The 24,643-nt window shown below is 41.0% G+C and overlaps 3 protein-coding genes across 4 annotated transcripts in view; 2 read left to right on the top strand and 1 right to left on the bottom strand.

The window, feature by feature from the left end:
* Positions 1-1,146, top strand: part of gnal (guanine nucleotide binding protein (G protein), alpha activating activity polypeptide, olfactory type) — a 39,444-nt gene extending 38,298 nt beyond the window's left edge. For both annotated transcript variants that reach the window (XM_036521409.1, XM_036521410.1), the window contains exons 11-12: positions 52-119; positions 661-1,146. In XM_036521409.1, coding sequence (XP_036377302.1) covers positions 52-119; positions 661-807 — 215 coding nt within the window. In that variant the 3' untranslated portion in view covers positions 808-1,146. The remainder of the gene's footprint in view (positions 1-51; positions 120-660) is intronic.
* Positions 1,147-2,678: 1,532 nt separating this feature from the next.
* Positions 2,679-13,386, bottom strand: mppe1 (metallophosphoesterase 1). Its single transcript, XM_036521832.1, has 9 exons — positions 13,132-13,386; positions 10,801-10,909; positions 10,286-10,389; positions 8,864-8,944; positions 7,327-7,435; positions 6,404-6,481; positions 4,935-5,057; positions 3,681-3,821; positions 2,679-3,069 (listed from the first exon to the last, which is right to left on the bottom strand). Exons 1-9 carry the CDS (start codon positions 13,362-13,364, stop codon positions 2,887-2,889), a joined length of 1,161 nt encoding a protein of 386 aa, XP_036377725.1. The 5' UTR covers positions 13,365-13,386; the 3' UTR covers positions 2,679-2,886.
* A 2,376-nt stretch (positions 13,387-15,762) lies between these two features.
* impa2 (inositol monophosphatase 2) lies at positions 15,763-24,643 on the top strand. Its single transcript, XM_036522652.1, has 8 exons — positions 15,763-16,260; positions 17,693-17,826; positions 18,213-18,317; positions 18,886-18,931; positions 20,552-20,660; positions 21,909-22,017; positions 22,502-22,653; positions 23,557-24,643. The coding sequence occupies exons 1-8, from the start codon at positions 16,183-16,185 to the stop codon at positions 23,682-23,684; spliced, it is 861 nt and encodes a 286-aa protein (XP_036378545.1). The 5' UTR covers positions 15,763-16,182; the 3' UTR covers positions 23,685-24,643.

Genomic DNA, 24,643 nt, shown 5'->3' with positions numbered 1-24,643 from the left:
GAAGTGTTTGAGTTGAAGTAAGATGTGTGTTTTGATTTCTTATCTAAACAGCAACTTCTGAGCCTGGTGAAGACCCAAGAGTGACTAGAGCCAAGTTTTTCATCAAGGATGAGTTTCTTGTAAGAAATACTTTCAAGCAGTAACTCGCTCTCTGACTTTCATGGCGATCGTGTGATTTTGGTTTGTGCTTTCCATAAGTCATGAGAATTGCACACACTGTCTGGTGCAAGGCACAATTTGTAATTTGTAAGTCTGTAATTGTGATATTAATGTAACTCAACGTTCTTTTGTCTTTGTCAGAAACCAGAGTTTGATGTGATTCTTTATTTTGTCAAGCAGTTAAAGTCTATTCAATGCATCAGATGTCTTCCTGTCTGCTTCTATGTTGTGCTGTGTAGGTGTGTGTGTATGGGGTGGGGGGTGGGGGATGTCTTTGCAATCCAGTGTGTGTATCATTGTTTCAGTTGTATATGAGTGTGTGATGGGGTTTCTGTGTGTGTGTGTGTGTGTGTGTGTGTGTGTGTGTGTGTGTGTGTGTGTGTGTGTGTGTGTGTGTGTGTGTCTGTGTGTGTGTGTCTGTGTGTGCGTGTGTGCGGATGTGTGAGATGTGCGGTGTCTCACGGGTCCCCTTCTGATGTCCCCACCCTCCGTGTGCCACAGAGAATCTGCACCGGGGGAGGAGACGGATACCGTGACTGCTATCCTCACTTCACCTGCGCCGTGGACACGGAGAACATTCGGCGGGTCTTCAACGACTGCAAGAACATCATTCAGAGGATTCACCTGCGCATTCATGAGTTCCTGTGATCCCAGGGAGCAATGTCTGCGGCCCTCCCTTCTAAAAACGGACTCGGGATCAATGAGTACTACTGATCCAATCACCTTTGTTTTGTCTTTCCGTTTTGATTTTTTTACATTTTGGTAAAAATGATTCATGCCATTCTCAGCTCCTTGTAATTTTTAAGTAAGGATGGATGGAGAAAAAGATATTACTCATCCTTCCTTTTGGATGCCTTTTCTGTGTCATTCCACTAACCTTACGGCTACCACAGTTTGGTTTTATTTTACACCCTCTTGTTATTCCTAGTTCTTTTTGGTTTTTGTTTTTTTTTTTTTTGTCATCTCTGCTGTCATTGGACCTGGACCAGCGAATGGGTGTGCTGGGCATCTCTGGGGAGTACCTGCTGCCCCCATCTCATGATGCCCCTGCTGCACTCTGAGGTTTTTTTTACTTCCCAACATAGAAGAACGCTTGATTGAAGGAAGGGGAGTGCCCTCTTCATCAGGTTTTTTTAATGCTGTCAGTGAAGCCTACAAATGATGGAGCACTATGACACTTATCGCCATCGCCCATCCCAGCATTTTCTGGGTAGCGGGTCGTCTGAGAAGAACCTAACCTCCTCTGTTGAGGTTAGACATACAGAATGGTGGGTGGGGGTCAAGGGGTCAAGGGGACGCCTGACTCTCAATCTCTGTGCCTCAGGCTTTAAGGCAGTCACATGCTATTTGCCTATGACAAAAAACTAGTACACTCACTTACGCCTGTCCACAGGTGATCCTTTCAGCTTAGACTTGAAATACAAGTATATATAAATATATATATTTTTTGTTATCTTGTACACATTGTACAGGGTTGATCTTTTACAGATTGTAAAATGTAATATTGTTTTGCACAATTTTATTGGAAAAAAAAACACTGTCTAAGACCTTTGTGCCTTAAATATTTCTGTACTTGTAACATGAACTCAGATGAAAGTATGTTTTCAACTGTACTGCATAGCTTGATGTCAAACTCTTATCGGCAGGAGAGACCAAAGGTAAGGACTTTCTCTGTACAGTTTAGTTTTTCTTTATAAGGAATTAAATGCTTTTAGTAAAGAAAGGCCAAAAACAGAAAAAAATCCTGTATACATTATCCAGATTAACCACTTACCTACAGTGATGACCAGATGTTGAAATGTCATGCCTTCATTTTTGTTTTATATACTTTTTATTTTTGAATCTCAGCTCTAAAACATTGGGAGTTGCGAAATCCAAATCACAATTTGTGGTTTTAAAAGCAATCATTTTTTTCTATAAGGAGTACATCTGAGATGTGTACATGAGTTTGTCTGCATGCATACTTGTGTATTTAATATACAGATTCATACTCGCAAACATCGTATATGTGCAGGAGTGTACGTCTGGGCATTTCTAAATACAAATACATGTACATATACATTTATATGGATGTATAAATATATATGTACAAATACACACAGTTATGTGTGTGCATGTATGCATATCCATAACTGTCTAAAAATTAATATGTATGCATACCAGCACATATAGCAATGTGTATAGAATGATATGAATAAATGAGGTTTGTTTTTCTTTTGGTCCTCCAGAGTGTGAGCGCTGTTTGATTTTGTAGATTCTGCGCTGGTAGAGGCTTGACAGCAGCGTGTATTGTGCAGGCCTACATTTTATTACATTAGAAGGCTTTGTTTTATTTTAAGAACTATAAGAATATATATATATATATATATATATATATATATATACATATATATATATATATATAACATATACATATATATATGTATATGTTATACTGTATAACAATAGCAATGTTTAAATTACAGTGGCATTAACAGAAACTTTCCACAGTGAAGTACAAGTCCACATTGCTTTCCGCTTAAGGTTTATTGTTTATATACAGTACATTTACATGTTCCAAGTGTGTGCAAACAAAACACTGGTGCAGCACATGGATTCTGAGGTGAGCGTGATGTTGCCTGGGCCTTTATCATCAGTTTGTGTGGGCAGCTTTAGTGTCTTATACAGGAGGGTTTGCCTTTGCTTTGGCTTTGGGAGTACTGGGGGACGCGTTTAACTGTTCTGTGGTCAGAGGGGCTTATGCTTGCCCATCAGGCAGCTGGTGAACTGCAGAGAGCCCTTGAACAGGTGGAAGTGGGCCAGGAGGAGGAGCATTGCGGCCATGGCAGTGGCGCAGTAGATGGCGACGACACTGCTCTCCTCTGGGAGGAAACACTTGGACAGGAAGAAGTTGGTTGAGGAGAACGTACCCTGGGGTGGGGAAAAGCAGGCCTGGGTCACTCAACTGCTTCACAACAGGGGGATGCAGCTTGTGTGAGTAAGGCTGGAAACCTGAAACACTGCTGTGGCTTTATCTCTGAAGGGAAACATCACCCATCTTTTATATACCAGCAGGGAACTGGCAAAACACCAATACTGTACTAACTTACAGTAGCTAGAATCAAACTCTCAGAAACCGTAGTAAGAAGTTCAATTCAACATGGCAAATTGTTTCATAGATTGCCATTTAAACATATCATTTTACCATATTGTTTTGATTAATCATATATGTTAGTCATTAGTTGAACTAATCTCATAATCTAGTTGAATTAATCATATAATATTAAGAAAGGGTCAAGGGTCATGATAACAGTGTTAACAGATGACATTATATACAGTAAAACAAAAAATGTCTAAAGGCCAAAATAAAAGCCAAATCCATTCCATTCCATCCAAATCCAAACAAGTAGAATCAAAAAATACAAATACAGAATGGATTAACAGAAAAAATCTGAATATACTACAATGCATTTTGGTAGGTAAACACGTATACCCAAATCTAACAACTCTGCTATTTAAACAGAACACAGGGCTTAGGTTACCAGGATGAAGCTGGGGTTGTTACGGTTCCTCCAGCTAAAAGAGGGGACGCTGATCTCTGGATACTTGTTTTCATGAATGACCTCACAGGCACTGTGGGTGTGGCCACTGAGGATTAGACGGGGCTGAAACCACCAGAGTAACTGCGGAAAGGGAGGGTGGAGAACACTGCTCACTCAACTGGCCACTCATCCACAGACACCATCTGTCTAGTAAGGCTGAGGGACAAATACATGCCAGTCTGTGTTCAAACAGCTTAGATACACAGCTTTCCTCGTCTGGAATGACTGTTGTCTCATTCATGGTATAGATCTGAGGGCTAACAAATTATTTTCTAGTACAGTGCTTATCTTTGATAAATTGAACCAATTTCATCTGAATTGAAAGGGGAAAAAAAATCAGCAATTAAATTTGTAGACACATTAGTCTTATGATAAGATTATTATTATAAGTCCCCAGAAGGTCCAGTGTTGAGCTAAAAAGGGTGACTTTCCATGTTAGTGTGTCTGCAGATGGTCAGGTACCTAAGATGTGATTTGACAGTGACAGTCTTAGGGTCTATATATATATATATGGCAGAAGCTGTACAGCGCCATCTATTGGCTCAGGATCAGATCTTTTACTTTTGCAGTAAATGGTGAGGTCATTAGAAATATGACTGACCATGGTAAATGGCCATGTTGAAAACTTGTTGTTTTCATGTGTAAGCTATTCAATCTGAGATACTCTCATAGTTTATTAACCAGCTTCATGCTACCTCATTCATTCTTACCCATTCCTACATTTCTGCATCTTATTTTGCAAATTACATTTGCAAATCACATAACGATTCTCTAAAAACACATAAACACATGTACAGAATAAAAACATCTAGCTAAATAGTGACCATTCTGTGATGTAAGTCTTATAGTTTGGAATTAAATTATTTTGGTTTCGTTACATTTACATCTGCAAACTAATATGCAAAAGAAACCATTACATTAACAATTAAGAGCTAAGCCTGGTACCCTCAAATCCACCCTAGATTGCTAAATTGCTCAGAAAACCGCCATGGACCAGCAACGACTGTGCCACAGTTTACCACATCACACTAACGGACAGTGAATTACAACCTCTTAAAGCAAATACCCAAATTAAAAGGTACACGAAACCACCAAACCACTTCTTGGATAAATTGCACAAGGGAGGGCTGAAGTGCCAGTCACTGATGTCTTCAGTGAGCAAGTCTGTTGACTGACACTCCACTTGTATCCCACCTTCTGAGAGGCCTCCCGGGACAGCACGTCATACTGCTCCTTGAACAGTAGATGTCGCTGTTCTGGAGGAGCAGCATCCTGCCCTGTGCAGTTTGCATCACTGGTGCGGAACAGAGGGTAATGCTGCCAGGAGGAAGGTCACACAACATTTTATAGAACAGAAACATGCTGCATCAGGGCACTGCAGCTAGAGAACATGCTGCGTAAGAGCTCTGAATCCGGAATGCCTTGAGAGTTCGGCTGACACCGATCTTTCTCACAGCATCTCGGAGACAATATTTTGTTCACATTTTCACAAGTCTTGCCCAAGGGACCTAGTTTCTGTGGAAATTAAAGGCTCTGTTCTGGGCCGAGCTGACTGAACCTAGTGATCTGCACCTCCCCCACAGCAGCAGGTCGATGAACTGACAGAGGCTAATCTGCAATCTGTAGCAACGCCTGATTCTCTTAGACTAGGACATTTTCTGAGACACAGTAGGGCCCCTTGACCCCACAGAGCTTCCCATGTCCATATTATGGATTGTGTCTTTATGCTTAACATCTTAAAAAAATACAAATGGAGGTTTAGGTCCGTTGTCAAGTGAAGAAAGGTGTGCACTGACGTGAAAGGCTTACTCACCAGAAAATTGTTTCCTAACCGCAAGGTCACAAACACATGCTGTATGCTGGGTTTGTGCTAATTAACTTAATTGGTTGGGGTGTTATTGAACTGTCAATTGAATTCTGATCACTATTCCTTTGTAAAAGAAGTGCATTTGTGCTAACAGAAGGATCCTCAAGAACCTCAAACTAAAGACTTTCTTCATCTTATTTTTTGTACTCCTAAAAGTCATCTAAATTGGTGTTTAATGTAATTCAATGAGATGAAAATATTGTTCAATCAAGAAAAAAGAAATGAAAAACAATCACAATGGAAATCAGCATACACTTTGTGCCTTCACAATAAGAGCTGGGAAACACCACGATGTGAATAATGTCTACAGGCTGCAATAACTGGTCCTAGTTCACATAACAATTAAATGGTATTTGTTTTTACATACATGAGGGAGCTGGAGTCAAGGGATAACTTTGTCAAAGTCCATATTCATACCACAGTCACTGAACTACAGGTCTGTCTGACTGAGACCTGGAAAGGTTTGGAAAAAATGCTCAGCAATGAACTTAATTAGATTTTGGAAGACGAGTGGAACTGCATTAGGCTGGATAAAAATAAAAAGGCATTTTTTACAGACTGGGTAAGTTAAAAAAATACATAAAACGTCTTTGCAGTGTGTAAAAGTGTAACATGGTAAACAGACAGCTGGTTTACATCATAAAAACTATTTGAACAGCAGTGTAATTAGGAATATCCAAATATAGTCTCTCTCTCTCTCTCTCTCTCTCTCTCTCTCTCTCTCTCTCTCTCTCTCTCACTCACTCACACATACACACACACACACACACACACAGCAAGGCAGCTCTTCCCCTACCTGCAGAATGATGGGTGGTGAGGAGGGAAACTGCTGTGTATCATGGCAATGCTCCCTTGCGGTGCTGGACTGAAAGCTCTAAAAACAGAAAATAATTAGCAGTATCCCTGCCCAATGTCAGGTTTAGGGTGCACAGTATGTTTATGAGAGCTGGGAGGAAAAGAGCAGGCCCCCCTGAGACAGGGCACCTCATTGTTTTCAGTGTGTACAGCAACAGGTCAGGAGGGAGTGAGCTGGTTACCTAGTGACGATCCCTCAATGACTGGACAGGAACTGATGAAAATGCGGTTTTTTTCATGGATATAACAAGGGGTCATTTTCATGTACCTCAGTGCATTGTTTTGTACTGGATCTTCTCCTGACCAGGTGAAAGTTAAGAAAACATGCATACCTGCATGGTAGCTAAATTTTATCAGTGCAGGTTTTCATTATTTATCTAAGGCATTTTGTGTGGCCGTATAGGCCGAGAGCAATCCTCTGATATACATGCCTTTATGCTAATAATTCCATATAGGCAAACATGAGAGGGAATATTCTGGCCACAAACCAAACTGAAAAAAATGTCTCCGGTCTCTGAACCGCACTTCTAAATTGTGATGTTTGTAAGTGTGCAAAAATGGTGAACTTGTAAAAAGAAAACCCAGATTAAGGCTGAGATTAAATTAAAAGTTTGACCCCTTTGCTAGTTACAAATTACACTTTTAAGACAGATGGTGGCTTTCCTTCTTTTCAGAGGGCATTTGATTCGGAGAGCCCTGTAGACTAATCCTCAGCCTGGTGATAAAAATCCCTTTGCATGGCAACTCCCTGTCACTCCTGCTTGAACTGAATGCTTTAGAAGGTCTGTATTTGACTTTGTGTTTGTGTGTGTGTGTGTGTGTGTGTGCAGGTGTGTGTGTGAGAGAGAGAGAGATGATAGCTACCCCCATAGAACAGTTGAGAGCTTCAGAGAGCCGGAAGAGCTCATTTTCCACAGCCTGGCAGATGGGGCAGCCATCCCCGTGCATAGCAACACTATTCACCAACAGAAAGCTGAGCAAGAAGAAACAGACACACCCCAACACTCTCTGAGAAAGAGGAAACACACACACCCCAACACTCTCTGAGAAAGAGGAAACACACACACCCCAACACTCTCTGAGAAAGAGGAAACACACACACCCCAACACTCTCTGAGCAAGAGGAAACACACACACCCCAACACTCTCTGAGAAAGAGGAAACACACACACCCCAACACTCTCTGAGAAAGAGGAAACACACACACCCCAACACTCTGAGCAAGAGGAAACACACACACCCAAACACTCTCTGAGAAAGAGGAAACACACACCCCAACACTCTCTGAGCAAGAGGAAACACACACACCCCAACACTCTCTGAGAAAGAGGAAACACACACACCCCAACACTCTGAGCAAGAGGAAACACACGCACCCCAACACTCTCTGAGAAAGAGGAAACAGCCACACCCCAACACTCTCTGAGAAAGAGGAAACACACACACCCCAACACTCTCTGAGAAAGAGGAAACACACACACCCCAACACTCTCTGAGAAAGAGGAAACACACACCCCAACACTCTCTGAGCAAGAGGAAACACACACACCCCAACACTCTCTGAGCAAGAGGAAACACACACACCCCAACACTCTCTGAGAAAGAGGAAACACACACACCCCAACACTCTGAGCAAGAGGAAACACACACACCCCAACACTCTCTGAGAAAGAGGAAACACACACACCCCAACACTCTCTGAGAAAGAGGAAACACACACACCCCAACACTCTCTGAGAAAGAGGAAACACACACACCCCAACACTCTGAGCAAGAGGAAACACACACACCCAAACACTCTCTGAGAAAGAGGAAACACACACACCCCAACACTCTCTGAGCAAGAGGAAACACACACACCCCAACACTCTCTGAGCAAGATGAAACACACACACAGCCAAACACTCTCTGAGCAAGAGGAAACACACACACCCCAACACTCTCTGAGCAAGAGGAAACACACACACCCAAACACTCTCTGAGCAAGAGGAAACACACACACCCCAACACTCTCTGAGCAAGAGGAAACACACACACTCAAACACTCTCTGAGCAAGAGGAAACACACACACCCCAACACTCTCTGAGCAAGAGGAAACACACACACCCAAACACTCTCTGTGCAAGAGGAAACACACACACCCCAACACTCTCTGAGCAAGAGGAAACACACACACAGCCAAACACTGCTGCAGCTGTCGCATCAGATCCCCAATCCCACAGCTTCTCTGAAACATGTTTCAACAATGAAGCCAAGACATGACGAGCACAAAGTCTATGACACCAGCAAGGCCACACAGACAGTCTCACCTGTGCACCCCATGTGGGCTGCACTTTCACTGTGTAAAGGATGCCATGGAAAACCGAAGTACATTAATGAGCGGCAGAAAAAAAAACTCACTTCACCCCTTTCTTGGTCATGATCATGGCAGAGGTGATGTTGAAGACATCTTCGAAGCGCTGCAGCTTAAACGAGTCCATCCTGCCATGGGAGACAGGGGCCATTGTTCACACAATTGTCTCTTGGCAACATTCCACAGCAGCAACAGCGCAGTTACACTCACCCTCATTGCTGTCAGTAGAGCAAAGCACAGAGTCAATTCACCTCAAATATGGGTCATGCAGCCGCATGTCAATATCCCTGTCTGCTCTAGTATCAGCAGATTATACTTCTGGAGCCCCTTTTCTGTACCAGTATCTTGATGAAATGTGTACCTTCACTCTTACATATGTGTTTGCCTTTTCTGTGTGCCCTGTGTTCCAGCACTGCCCATGTTTTTGCCCCTCCCCTCACCCTACCACCTGCTTACCCTGGTAAAACCTCTGTACCTTAGCCTTAAACACCATTGATATTACATTACATTATTGGCATTTAGCAGACACTCTTATCCAGAGCGACCTACATCAGTTACAGTTTTTTTTAACAAAAATATCAATTTATACAGCTGAATATTTACTGAGGCAACTGTAGATTAAGTACCTTGCCCAAGGGTACAACAGCAGTGCCTCAGCGGGGAATCAAACCAGCAATATTTCAGTTACAAGTCCTGCTCCTTAACCACTATGCTACACTGCTGCCATTGACATAAAAACACTGTGAAGAAACAGTGTCCTTGTTTTTCGCTCACATGTAACTCCTGGCCTCTGTTGCCACCCCAAGTCCCAGTGTGTGCTTTGTAGTGAAAACAGCGCTAAGAGGAAGTGGGACAAAAAGGCAGTGTGTGTTTTCTGCATATTTAAACGGGGCTTTCCAGTCCTCATCCTGCTCTAATTAGGGTCCTATCTGTTGACACTGTTCTCACTGTTAAAAGCATTAGTCAGAATACATTTGTCTCTCCCCACCCCCTGGACACTATAGTCTTCATCTAATCTACACTGATACACTGTGCAAAGCAGAGTGGCGCAGCGGAAGCGTGCTGGCCCCATAACCCAGAGGTCGATGGATCGAAACCATCCTCTGCTAGGATTTTTCCACAATTTCGTTGCACCCCCACCGTGCAATGACAATAAAGTCTATTCTGACTCTATTCTGATACAGATATATCATTAATAAGTGGTTTTTGACGTTCTTGGCGTTAGTATGGACATCAGCTTTGTAGTCAAATCCATGATGGTGGCTATTAGCATGGTCATAAACTGGCATGTAATGTACGGAGTCCTACCTGGCTCTGTCTAAGACAAAATGTTCAACCAAGAGAGTCATTTTCATCAATCTGAATGAATCTCTATCAACAGGAAAGCCAGTGGTTGAGGGCCTCCAGGATCAGGACTGCAATGGCTGGAATCTACTGCCAGTCTTTCACAGGGTGACCCCTGAACTTACTCATAATGGAAGCCAATGTCGTGGTTTCCAACAAGGACAATCAGCTCTGTGTCACTGGGGTGGCGGAAAATCTGACGGAAACGCCGGACGTCATCATCCCAGTCCTGTGGTGGGGGGCGGGGGGTGGGGGGTGCCGGGTGAGGGGGTTCGTACAGATATTGTGAATCAGGGGGTGTCAGGGAGAATACCTCTGTGCAAAGATCTACAGTATTCTTCTACCTCAAGCAGACCCAATCATATTTCATGTGAATCCATGCATGACATCATCATTTATGTTTTAGACAGACAGCACCACAAAATAAAATCATGATTTCCTCACAGCAAGTGTTTTTACTATAGCTGTAAAGGTAGTTCCCAATGTAAGAGTAGCATGTGAAGAAGACCTTCAATGACTCTGCATCTCTTGACGGTACATTCCACATACTGCCTAAAGTCCTATGAATTAGTAACTGGGTTAGCTCTGGCCCGAGAGTGGACCTTTACGGCCAAGGCCTTGTGCTTGCCCTTGTCTGTACCTTGGTGGAACTCCACTTGCCCTCGTCGAAGACGTCCCCCAAAATGAAGACCAGTTCTGGCTGCAGCAGCAGCAGTGCTGTCTGAAAGGCTCTCTCCATCTGCCATTCTCTGTGGGGCGACAGAACACCCGCCAATCTCAGACACGTGTCCCACCCTCTCCATGTATGTTAACCACATCAGCACTCAGTTTGCATCCTTAATGGACCTTTACCGCTCACATCTGTACCCTGCCCTGATGGCTCTGGCCTTCTTGATCCTATTTATGCTCACCCAATTACTTGTTTATTAGCTGTTACATCACCAATGAGTCAACAATAAATGAGTTCTACTTTTTCCGGAAAAAAAAAAAACATTGCTGCAGTCTCCTGCGTTTTGATCTACGGTGTGTGTAACATTTCACCTGACCAAGGGATACAGTAAATACGGCAAAAGCAGTACATGATATGGCTGGCAAATCACAGCAGACAGACACAGTGAATAAGTCATTGCTACAGGAACAGAGCTGACACCAGTAACAGCTACCCCCTCTCCCTCCCTGTCAAGTCTGGTGTTAATTTTCCACTGCTGTTTCTTCTTTTTGCTTTTTTCTTTCTGATTGTCTCACAATGTCTTCACTGGCATACCAGCCCTTGCCGGTGAGAGCTGTCTGATCCGTACAAACTGTAAACATCCATGGTGTCCATACAATTGCTAAAAAATAATTTGAAATATTTTAAAACAATAGTCTCTGGGTTCCCTCCACCTGAATGCCACTTCCCAAAGAACAGTGTTTACTGTGACCTTATTAGTTATGTTGAAACGACATGACCAACAAAAGAAAGAACTGTGGGCATCATGGATGAGGGATAAATCCTTTGGTTTTGCAGGAAAGACGTGACAGCTTTACCTCATTTCACAGTCTATTTATTAACAGAAGGCACTAAAATTACTGACTAAATCTGATTTGCAGACATTCCCAGACAAATTCAGAGCTGTGCTTATTTCATAACAATCTTATCTGCATTTAACTGATATTGATTTAGCAGTCTAAGAAGATTAGTCTTCATTTCTACTCTGAATATGCCCACGTTCCACTTTCTGGGCCAATGTAGGATTATAAAAATGAAAATAAGAACATGACATTCTCACAAAGGGCATCTCAGGTTACTCTGTGAAAAAACACAAACCAAGGTAAATATTTGGTTGTACACACTAGGATAGGTTTGTGAGAACTTTTTCTGTAAGTGCTTGGTTTCTCAAACAAAGCTTTCCTTTGCATTTAATTTTCAATGAATTAACAACTTTTTGCACTGGAGCTGGCATGCATTCAAGTCTCATGAAAGTATGCAACATATATTACAAGCTGACAGTGTGATTATGTGTAGATCATTTCTGAGATGGCCATGTGGCCTTTAACATGAGCTTATTTAGCATATTTAGCATTTCAAAAGTTTGGACACACCTGATTAAGATAATGGGAAACATGTATTCAAAGACTTAAATGCTTGATTTTTTAAAAGACAAATATGAAAATAAAGTAAAGTTGATGGTTATGCATAAAATTCTTTCCAAAAAAAATTACATTTTTTTGCTATTTTGAAGAATCTAAAATATAAGATATTTTGATTTGTTTTTAATGCTTTTTTTGGCCACTGCACAATTACATTTGTGTCGTTTCATAGTTTTGATGTGTTTATTATTATTCTAAAATGTGGGAAATGGTAAAAAAAAAATAAAGAAAGAAAAGTGTGTCCAAGCTTTTTACTGGTACTGTATGTGTAAGTAACTGTACAGCATCCACATTTCTGGGGTACAACATCCTCTGTGCAGGCAACGTATTAAGTATAAAGGGGACGTCGATGTCGAGACATTAACCTGCTGATAACATTTCACCTTACTTTAACTAGACATAGGACATCATGTTTGGTCAGTTTGTAGAGTATCTAATAAGTCTGTCATAATTATACATTTTCACTTTAAGCTTCAGACCTACTAACCTCTATGTTTATACACTGGTAAATATTATCCTGGTTAATAATCATTGCTGTAGCAAAACTGCACACGAGACATCAAACCCCGGCCAGTGAGAAATGTGGGTTGTAATTTCGTCATGCTAACAAGAGAACAAGTGCGATCTTTAAATTCAAGAAAAGTATTCCACAAGACTTCAGGTGAATTCCGATCATCTTAATTAATAACAACATTATTATTCTGCATTCGCAATGTGTCAATCAACTGTTGCTCTAAAACCCACATCAACTGTTCTGTTGTGGTTCAAGTATAGGCTACAATCATAAATAACACTATTATACGCTTAAAATTAACACTAGCTGTCATTTTAAACAACTGACCTTCGAAGTTTATCGAACCAGTGTCCCCTAATAGCTCCAAGCAGATGGGTATCCGACAAGAACAACGCGTGGAGAATTGGGACAGGCTTCCCGCTGTCCGGATGATCCGTCTCTGGCCACGAACACTGCAGAATTGCCGGAAAATATATCAAGTACTCACAGAATATGAATACGCAGCTAACGCATACAACGAGCACAATTGCGAAGCTCCGTCTGCCACTCAATACAGTCATGACTGCAAAATGTAAATTTGCGCTGCCGGGAGACTTTGCACTGTTGGATTTTTGGCATCAGTGATCGCTCTGTGGATCTCCCCGGATGAGCGAGTGGGTAAAAATGATTGTTAAATGTGCTTGCTGAAAAGTATCTTTCTTCTGCTGTGGTTTTGTATTCGGTTCTTATGAACACCTGTTTTATGAAATAGTCAATTTTCAGACTTCACATGGTATCACTTAACTAGCAAATATTATGAAAGCCACTCTGTCTCGAATTGCCTCTCATTCTACAGTGCCAGAATAAAGCATTTAACTGCAGGAAATAACCCGGATTATACACAAATCCCAATGATCAAAGCATCTTTTCCGATACCCATAATAAGCCTCGGATTGAGGTCATTCTACGTAAATTGTGTAAAAAGTACAGTTCTGGTTATTATCATTATTATTATTGGCAACCCTGTATTTTAAGTATATCATGTACAATATCTTGAGAAATAATTGGGAATACACCAACTTTGTATCATCAGAATACTTTAATAGGATGTCCAAAGTCATTCAACAAAAACAAATGCCTTTTCAATTTTCTGTAGGTATTTTCATGGCTCTCCATTATAATGCATCATGGCACAAAGCAATCTGTTGGCTTGTTGTGGATCGAGAAAGAAAGGGTCAAAGGAGAGAGATAACTGGTGCATCCTTTTGTCACTTGAAAAATCGCCTGTCATGACTAAGATTTCATATATGCGCTGCCATATATATCAATATACTGCAAATGTCCCTTTGGTGCATGCTCTGGTGCTTGCCAGAGCTGCATTCCGTCATACACGTAGAACAGTGGCGCACGAGCGACAGCTGGCTGGGACAGACAAAGCGTAGTCTGTACGAGCCCAGTGCCGAATTAGCAAATTTGATGGTATTGTACTTTTTATTTCATTCTTGACCAGTTATTTCAAGGGGCATGCGACCATTTTTTCAGAAATGACGCTCGCACCCACAAATTCAAAAGTAAAATATCTAGTCTCACCTAGTCTAAAACAACTGTGCAAACAAAACAGGTTCAGTGATAACGCGTGAAACCAAGGAGTTGATGGTGTATCTCTCGTAAATGCGCAAAAAAAGGAGCGCCAGCGAACAAGTTAGGGACAGTCGATGAATGCTACAATAGTACAAATGGTGATTCAGTATCAGTTTTTTTCCGTTCTAGAGGCTTAACATTGCAGGCAACAGGCAAAACGTTGAAACACTGAAGGAGGGGTACATCACTGAAATGCCTAATTGTGCCATTGCGGACAGTGATGCACATACTCAACTACCATTTAAAAAGCCGCCTGTTAAAAAACACAACGGAAAAAAAACGTTGACAGGACAGGGTCTCGCTACCACTGTGCAACGCCGGGCTGCGGAGAGAGGAGACAAACATGCTTAAACTAATTGTAGATCAAACAGATCAGACGTTTACTGATGTACTTCTGTCTCTCTGACAGTAAATTACTATAGCTTCTCTCAGAAAACTGTAGTTTTCAGTAAAGCCAAATCTTTGAAACCGACTAAACCTTTCATCTAAGCAAAGACACCTTCAGATAGACCAACGTCAGCACTACCTTGTCGCATGTATTAACTTAACTCATGAATGGACAAATATGATGCACTTCAGTGGTTCGGCAACTGTTTATTGACTGATCTGAACCAGCATTGTGGTATAGTGATGAAAAATAGGACTTGTAACCCAAAGGCTGCTCGTAGGGGCGTTTCTAGCTATTGAAAGTCAAGTTTGCCTGGGGCTTGTCTTTTTTTTTTTTTTTTTGAAGGGAGTTCGGCATCGGTAGGCTGGGGAGGTTATATCTACCTTTATAATAAATAAACATTATCACACCTTCGGACGCTGCAAGTCAAATTTCGCTCTGTTACACAGTCTGTCTGTTGTTTTGCTATAAACACCTCCTTTTTCAGGCCGAAAATATTCGGGGCTAGGCTTAAAATATTGGGGGCTATAGCTGATTCAGTAAACATCCATCTGTGTAAATGGATGTAAAAACGGTGTAAGTTGATCTGTTTAAGAATGTCTGTTAAGCAAGTGTAATGAAATCTGTCTAATCAGTCTAAATTCTTGGTTGTCCGCAGAGAAACAATTCACTCGCTCATGAACGTGGTAGCATCACAGCTTCACCCACTAACTGGTTCGTGTATCTTTCTCACCGCGTTCTAACATCCGAACTCCCAGATTGAATGAGAAATAACTACTTTATTTTGGCGCCCTCCTATGGAGATGCTATACTCTCCAGTTATTTTTTTTTTCACGTTGCTTCATGTTGCTTCGATTTCATGAAACTGAAAATCAGACAATGAAATAGTTGTATTATGCAATTTCACCTTTGCATCTTTTATAGAATTATCTTCACGTACTTATAAAAAGTGTTAACGTTGTTTTTCGTCAGTGTTTTTTTTTAAGGTATACAGCATGCAGTTTTCCAATATCTGCTGAAATATCTCACAATTCTTTGTGTGCCGACTCAGTTTGATCTCGACGCTTAACCGAAAATCGTTGATATTTCACGAAAGTGGAGGCGCAGAAGGTCACAGCTATTATAGGCCTCGCGGCAAGCCTCACACGGCGCATGGAGATAAAGTGCACGGGGAGATCCACACGTCTGTGGCACTCCTCTCCATATTAAACCGGAGAAAGAGAGGCAGGAGCCTAGAGGCGGATCCAGACAACGGAGACGAAAACGCAGAACGCTTTCGCAAGAAAATAGTTCGCGATGCGCTGAATCATCTCTTCGAAACATTCGCTTGATGTTTATTGACGGCATTGTGTTCCTAGCTACTTAATAATATGACCTCAATGGAGAGCGACAAGTGCTGGCAAGAATGTATGGATGTTGCTGTTCAAATAGCACGTAGCGCCGGCCAGGTATTGTGTTTCATTTATTAGAATAACAAAACGTGGTCTTTGTTTATCTGGTTGAATAGCGATTATGTCTTTCCGCCTACATTTTTATGATACATTATCCGTGATAAATTCTTGGGGACTTATTTTCGAATGACGTACTGGGGCATGCGTAGGTTAGTTCTTACAGAACTAAAATACATCCGTGATTTGTTGTATTGAGGAACATTTTAATAACGGTCCAAAGGCTTGACATACTGTAGCCATTAAGCATGTGGTATTTGTGACCTATCAACATTGTTCGCGGTTCAGATCAAGCATAGATGTATGCTAGCTTTGTATCTGAATCTGTCCTTTATTATCTATATGACAAGATCCAGCGATCACCCGCAATAAAGTACGGTTATAACCCAAGTATACGGTTGCTGATATTTTGTCAACGTAGCCTATTTACTGTCACTTTAAAAAAAAAAAAAAAGGATCGCACGGTAGGTCACACAAAACCTACGATTTTGGTGTTTGGCGTTGTCTGTTGTTTTGGTCGAAGTACGGTGATAGGTAGGTAGTTGAATTCTACATTTCACAATTTAGGTTCATTCATAGTGAAAATGGCACATGCCTCACCAGTCAGATTACAAAATTGTGTTGTAATATTTCGACACGGCCTCTTTGCTTGTTAAGATAACTGCTGTAACTAGAGCAACGCTCCAATACGGCTCTCTGACGTGCATAGTTAGCAGTATGAAATATGCTGAGCTGTCCGGGATCTGCTGCTCTTGTAGTAGTTGTCGGATTCTTATCTCGTCGGAAATAGAGTATGATTTTCAGAGTAGTAACATTGTTACATCAGCCTCCCAAACTCACTTTTCTCAATCTCACCTCAAGGCTTGTGAGCCACTGTGAAATGTATAACGTTAGTAAAGTTTGTGTACAGTGCATGTACCCCTCATTCCGGAGCATAGTGGTAAATTAAGGGGTCGTTTCAGTTAAAGTTCTTAGCAGTTTGACCTTCAATTCAGGGCTCTGGTGCTGTTCCCAGGTCTGTGCATGGTTTACTTCAGTGTGAAATGAAACTGATATTAATCCAGCACAAGTCCCTTGTAAAATATCACAGGTTTAATTAAAGGGCTCATGTTTTGGTTGTGAAACCCCCCATCACTGCCCCGAATGGTGGTTCTATGTGTTAGTGACTGATCGTTATCAGCAAGAGGACCTTTTCCTCTGTGCAGTCAGCACTGCTCAGTCAGCCAAATGCATAACAAAACTAAAAGGAAAGCTATGCATTACATTTCTATACAATGGGCAAAGGCCTGCCATGCTTGTATATTTAACTCACCTCTGAAAGAGATGTTTGTGATTGGCTATGATGAGAGCCTGTCCGGTCACTGGGCTCAGATATTGCTGAAAGATTTTAGTGTGTTTAGTTTGTACTTTTTGTTGGGTGGGGGGGTCACAGGTGGTGCGGGAAGCAGTGAAACAGGAGAAGCGCGTGAGCACTAAGAGCACTCCAGCGGATCTGGTGACCGAGGCCGACCATCAGGTGGAGGAGCTGATCATCTCCACCCTCAGGGAGAGGTTCCCTTCACACAGGCGAGCACGTCACCTCTGCTTTAGCTGATGTATTAACACCTGCTTCATTTAGTGTGGCTCGTTTTTTTTTTTTTTTGTGAGGTACAGTGGCTTGGGAACTGAAACCACCAGAAGAAGGCGGGACGTTGCAACCTCAACCTGGGAGCTTATCCCGAACATTGAATAACCTTCTATTTAAATGATTGTTTTAACTTCACTTTACTGTACATTGCCCTGGGTAGGGAAATGAATATGAAAACACATAATGTAATGGAACACATGATTTGACTGGCAGCTGACCCCTTTTATTTAGTTTGAATTTCTGTCAGTATTGGCACACGCTAGCATACTGCTGTTCTTTGGTAGACTGTCGGGTAAGAGCTTATATCAGTGCATCTGTCCTGTAGATTCATTGGTGAGGAGTCCTCTGCTGCCGGGGAGAAATGCATCCTAACAGACAGCCCCACCTGGATAATTGATCCCATCGATGGAACCTGTAATTTTGTCCACAGGTACAGAGGTAGTTTTCTGTAGGAAATACCCTGATCGCTATTTTGCAAGCGAGTGTGTGTTTGTGTTTGCTACAGACATTGGTGAGGTACTCATAGTCTTCGAGTTATGTAAGGTATTACACTTGTAGTACCCCAAGTTTTCTGCAGCTACAGTACACGTAAATTCCAAAGACCCAAAGTTAGCCAGCTGTTAGATGTGACTGTAAAGTCAAATTTACTGTATCCAAAAAGCTAATGTTCTTTCTCCTCACTTTATATTGTGGTGTATCAGTGAGGAGCAGGGCTCATAAGCCAAAGATTGCTAGTTTGATTCACAGGTTTGGTATTGCTTAATATGTATGCAGTGTAAATGGATGGTATGTAAACTATGCAAGTTACCCTGGATATATCAGCAAGGTAATAACAAGTAAGACTGTAAAGCCAAGTGGTTGTATCAGCTCATTTAATAACATTTATGGATGTATAGTCTTTGCACTTAAAAACACCATCAATTTAAATAAGTATATGCAGCACCAATTTTGTAATTTGTATTTTTGTATGCAACAAGTTGTTTTGTTTTCATTTACAGTTTTCCTATGGTGGCTGTAAGCATTGGTTTTGCTGTGAAAAAAGAGGTAAATTCACAATATTTAAATTGATCTGTATTATTCAGTGTTTTGTGTAGTGTTCTTTCTTAAACCTGGTGTAATAAATTATTCAAATATGAGCCTATATTCTGACTGTAGTTTAGCATATAAAATTCCTGTGATGTGTTTGGTCACAATTCTCATAGTCTTGAGTTATGTAAGGTATTACACTTGTAATACCCCAAGTTTTCAAATTCACAATTACAAACAATGTAAAACCCAGCTGACCCCTGACCTTGGACACTAAGAATAAGGAGAATATGCACCAGAGGGGAATGACTAGAAGCTGCTTGGGAGACAGTGTCAAGAATGAATACCAACAGGGGGATGGTGCTATTGGCACTAATCTCTACACTTCCTGTGAGAAACAGTTGACTTAGCCTGCCCTGGCAAAGCTGCACAAAAGCACAGTGCATACTTTCTTTGCATTGCATTACCAATTTCTTTACTTAATGCTGTGAAAAACTTGGAGACATTTTACGCATTCACAAAGGTTGAGATTTGTCCTTACTCTCCTGTAAATATCCAGATCTTTTAGCAATTAGTTCCACTGATGGTCAAGGTCTTACATAGGATAGGAAACACAAGTGAAGTCCTATTGTAATTTTGTGATGCCTAGAACATTTTTTCTATTAAACTCATTTATATTCTCAGTTCCACGTATCTGTCTCTGTCCTCGCTGAGGATATCAGTGTATTATAAGATTGTGCCATACAATTGTTTTTAAACCTTTTTTAAATTGTGGTGGCTTTTTCAGATTTAAATGGTTAAATAAGTGAGTGCTGGTTTTGTTTCATATAATCTACCTTCAGGCAATAGCCCAAAGCACGTTTGACCCACAGCATGCTTTTGAAATTGGTCAATGACCTAGTTTTCCTGTTTGGCACAGTGTAAAGCCACCATGTCAAGCATTTGCACAACAGAATGCAGTTTCCTGTCTTCGTGCAGAAGCATAAAAATGACAGTTTCATGACAGTCACATGGCACACACAACTAACATCTGTTAAGATAACGAAACACCTCCAGCTAGGGTTTTTTAGAGGCTTGAGCTACAGTAGGTTCCCAATATTTGATATGAACATGGCACTGCTAAAGCTGTTTGTTAATAGCACATGAAGTTTGAGTCAAGCGTAAAAACTACCAAAATTATGTAATGTACAGTAACCATCTCTAAAGGGGCCATGACCAGAGTCATCAAGGTGAGATATGAACAGCTTTTGAGTAATGTGGATAATTGCTCAGTAGTGTGTACTAAATGAAATGTAGTGAGTGTGAAAGTCACATTCATTAAACAGTTGAACATGTACATTCTATTGAAATTATAATAGCTCAGGTGTACTATATTTTTTGTTCTGTGTGTTCTGTGCATTTGACTGGAGGCCCTTGAGTCTGGTTTGTGCTTCCGTCTGTCTTTGGCTCAGATGTACTGCATTGCTCCATCTCCTTTTAATGTGCACATTCCAGATACATACTGTCTTTGTTGTATAACCTTTCATACCCTCCAGAGCTGTTTTCCTTCTTTGGTCTAACTCCAATTCTCGCTCCAATCAAGAAGAAATTAAGAATTTGCTTGCTTAGTCTCATGCATTTCATTTCTTTTACTTATAGCTTGAATTTGGCGTCATATACCATTGCTTTGAAGAGACCTTATACACTGCTAGAAAAGGCCAGGGGGCCTTTTGCAATGGCCTAAGGCTTCAGGTATCAAAGGAAAAAGGTTAGTGTAGATTTTGTTCAGCCAATTCTCATATGGTTAGTAAAATCCCTAGAGAAACCTTACTTAGAGTTTTGGCCTTTGGTCACATTATTCCACGGCTTGTTTTCACTGTGACAAAATAGACAATTAATCACTCATTCAATTCACTTTTTGTAAAAGCATTTAAATGGTTATCAAGCAGGTGGTAAATGCTTAATAAAATAAATTTTGATACACAATTTGTACAGTTTGTATACCATATTCCACTTCAGGTAACGAAGTGAGTAGGAAGTTGCTGCTAACAAGATTAAATAAAATAAATGAAATTAAAGCATACTTAATTCAAAATGGTGTTTACTGTATAAATGTGCAAGAAGCACATTTTTATCGATTCCTTTTAAATTTATAAGTTTTGAATAACAATAATTCATCACAATGTTACCAATTTATCACCTGCTTGTTAACTAGTGATAAAAGTACATCATACTTAATAAGTAGTTATGTATAATGACTTCTGACAATATAAGTAGACCCTTAAAGTGTGTACTGAGTACTTTGTAAAGCATTTGGAATACAGAACAGCCAGCTAATGTTTGTGTCAATTTGTTTTTCATACCGGCTGCATGTATTTGTATATGGGGAAGCCACTAGAGAGAAGAAAGAGGCATAAGCACAAAGGATGTCCTTTGGCTGATGTGCGGCTGTTGATTGGCTCACGTTGCCCTGCCACTGGTCACTCTGGTGGTCTGACACAAGCTCAGCACTGCTGCTTGTGTCTCAGCACTCATGTCGAAATGCTGTTATGGGAGGCCCGGCTATTGGCTCTGGCTCTTGCTCGCCCTCTACTGACTGTGTTTGCACGCTGCTTTATTGTGCTGAATTTCTGTATTTTAACAGTTGTGTTTTAAATTAATAGGAAAGCCTAGGACATGTGATATTTTTTTTGGCTTGGGTTTGAGTTTGTGGCTAAATACTACGGAAAAATAATACCTTAAAAGAAATATAACAATACGTTACTTTATATAAACATATCATAAATAGAGATGTGCTGTTACATGACTGTCAAGATTGAATTTGAATATTTTGTAATCTCTAGGTTTTATATGTTACGCTGAAACAGATAAATGCAATCCAGTTATTTATTAGGCGATTAGATGTTTGTATAACAGCAATTCATAGTGATAATAGATTAAAAACTGAGATTTGTGCTTACGAGACACTGCTATCCTCACTGAAGTATACACATTTTGTTCTCCCTGATTATGGTAGATGTTTCCAAAGCCCTGATTTTAACTGAAATTGGAGCCAAGAGAGACCCCAAAACTCTCAAGATCTTTTCAGGGAACATTGAGAAGCTGCTGAGCGCGCCTGCTCATGGGTAAGATGGACCAAACATAATCCCGCAGGGACGAACTGAAATATGTTAAGGCTCCTTGATGATTACCTTAGGTGCTGTTAGTAAGGTAAGAGCAGAGACGGAGGGAAGGCTGTTGAAGTATCACTGTGTGTATCCACCATGCCCCCAGATATCTGACATCATGCAAAACCAAAGAAACCCATGCCATCGATGACATGCAGCCAAACAGAGGGCTATTCACATAGCACTGCATTAGGACAATGAGAGACTTGGGGATGAAAATGGTTAAAAATAGAGTCTAGGCTGAGTTACTTTCTGTGTTGGATTTGCTGTTCTGAATGTCTGTATGGCTGTATTCCAGAGTACTGCTTTAAAAGTGGTGAGGGTTTGGCAAGGATTAGCAGCCAGGGTCAATCTGCGTCATTGTGCAGGGTCAGGTCAGGTCAGTGTTCTGGGTCAGTGGGCTAGACCAGCGAGCTCACTTATGCTCTGTTGTAACCCTCAGGGTCCGAATAATTGGCAGCTCCACACTGGCTCTGTGCCAAGTGGCCACTGGAGCGGCTGATGCCTATTACCAGTATGGGCTTCACTGCTGGGACATCGCGGCAGCTGCGGTCATCATCCGGGAGGCTGGGGGCGTTGTGATTGACACCTCAGGTGGGTTTCAGGTGGACAGGATGAAGAGCGTTTAAAGTGGGTAAAGCCCTGCCACATTCCAAGCTTTCTGGTACAAAATTAGAAATCTGCTTATTACATTGGGTGGCTCTGTGGTGTAGCGTAGATGTAAGGATAGTATATTCCGGAGGTTGTGGGTTTAAACCCTGCCCGAGGGACAGCTTTGGACACTTGAGCAAGGTACTTTCCTTCAGCTGCTCCAGTAAATAAAAGACATCCCTTATCTGGCCACACACATGAGTTACAGAATGTGAGAATGAATGTAAGGAAGTTAGCTGTATGTATTGTTACATGAAAAATACTGATATTTTATACAGTAAACATAATTGGGCTTTTTAAATGTCATTGCTGGATGAAGTATAGAACCTAGAATTATGTAAAACTACCTATAGGTCATGATTATTCATCTCATCTAAATGTTGCAGTAAAATTAATTTTCAAACCCTATTTTGTTATATCTGTAAACTACAGTAAATGAAAGATTCTTGTTGAAGGGAATATTGAATCTGCGTTAAACCAGTGCTGGCCTCTCTGGTCGCCTGCCTGGGCCTGTCAATACAAAGAGGCTCTGTTAGGATGGGGTGTGAGGTAATGATCATGTGGTCCAGAGCTCTGCACCATTCAGTGACCAGGACTCTGCGAGAACAAGGGTTGTCTTAGAGCAGCAAAGCGACAAAACCCTGAAGGAAACATTTGTCCAGGCTTGAAAACTGTCATAGCCTTAGAGAGGGTGTTATAATATAGTATATTTATGTCTGAGCACCACAGTTGTCATTTACAGTGATGAAACTCTTAGGAATCAAGAAAAGTGTTGATGACCTCACTTTTTTTGAGGTGAGGGGCTTTAAAATGTGACTCCTGACAATAAATTTGTTCCTGTTCCAGGGGGGCCCCTTGACCTCATGTCCCGCAGGGTTGTCGCCGCTGGATCCCAGGAGATTGCCAGTTACATTGTTCAGCAGCTGCAGCCAATCAGCTACGAGCGAGACGACAATGGGCACAGCACACAGTGATGTCATCGTGGACTATTTCACAGGCTTGGAGACAGGCTCTCCAGTCCAGCATTCACAGCCTCTTACCTCCAATCAGAAAGTCCTGCCACAGATGGAGTCCCTCCTGCACTGTAGGTCAACTTCTTCTTAAACAAGTCTATTCTACTTCAGGAGATAACAGAAAAAATAAATGTGTTGCTAGGTGAAAAATAGCAAGTGTGTTCAGAATCAGGTTTTTCATATGCACAGAATATAGTGTGTCACTAAGATAGCGAAATGGAATGATGAAACTTTACTGTCATTCTTGCAGAGTAAAGGCATACCAACTCCAGCTCTCCCTCTGACCTGAGTCTGATTATAAGCCATACAACTAAAATTTGCCCATGTGATTAACAATGAAACTGGAAGGGAATACATACTGTAGAAGTGTGCATCTATATAGATAACTACTGTACACATACACACAACTAGCCATTTTTTGATTCACAAACCTTTTTTAATGTCATGGTCCATTTGGGTGTTTTTCTGTACATATTTGGTGAAACAAAAAAACATGTTCAAAACATGTTTCTAATGAATCTTTACTTTTTTACGGAGTACCTTCTTTTTCAAAAAGTTGTCATAATTTCTAACTGCAATTTGGTTATTGCATTTTTTTTTTCGATATTGCATTTTTTAAAACATATTATTGCATAAAATCAGGATCAGTACACTCCGGCACTGCAAGTGTTGTTAGATTTTAAGAATTGATTGTGTAAGTTATCTATAATACATAATATTAGGGTTATGGAAAAAATAATGCAGTAGAAACACTATATAATGTGTGTAAGATATTTTGTACTGGTGTTTTGTCTGCAATCTTAAAAGAACTGACATCCCCAGATATCCAGACAACTGAAACAGCAGTTAACATAAAAATATCAAAAATTGATCAGAATCATAAGACTATAATGTAGAAGTGGATTGTATTGATATTGAAA

The sequence above is a fragment of the Megalops cyprinoides genome, chromosome 2 (genome assembly GCF_013368585.1).
Source record: "Megalops cyprinoides isolate fMegCyp1 chromosome 2, fMegCyp1.pri, whole genome shotgun sequence".
Lineage (NCBI taxonomy): Eukaryota > Metazoa > Chordata > Actinopteri > Elopiformes > Megalopidae > Megalops > Megalops cyprinoides.
The sequence above is the reverse complement of the archived record's forward strand: the minus strand, read 5'-3'. Positions and strand labels throughout refer to the sequence as shown.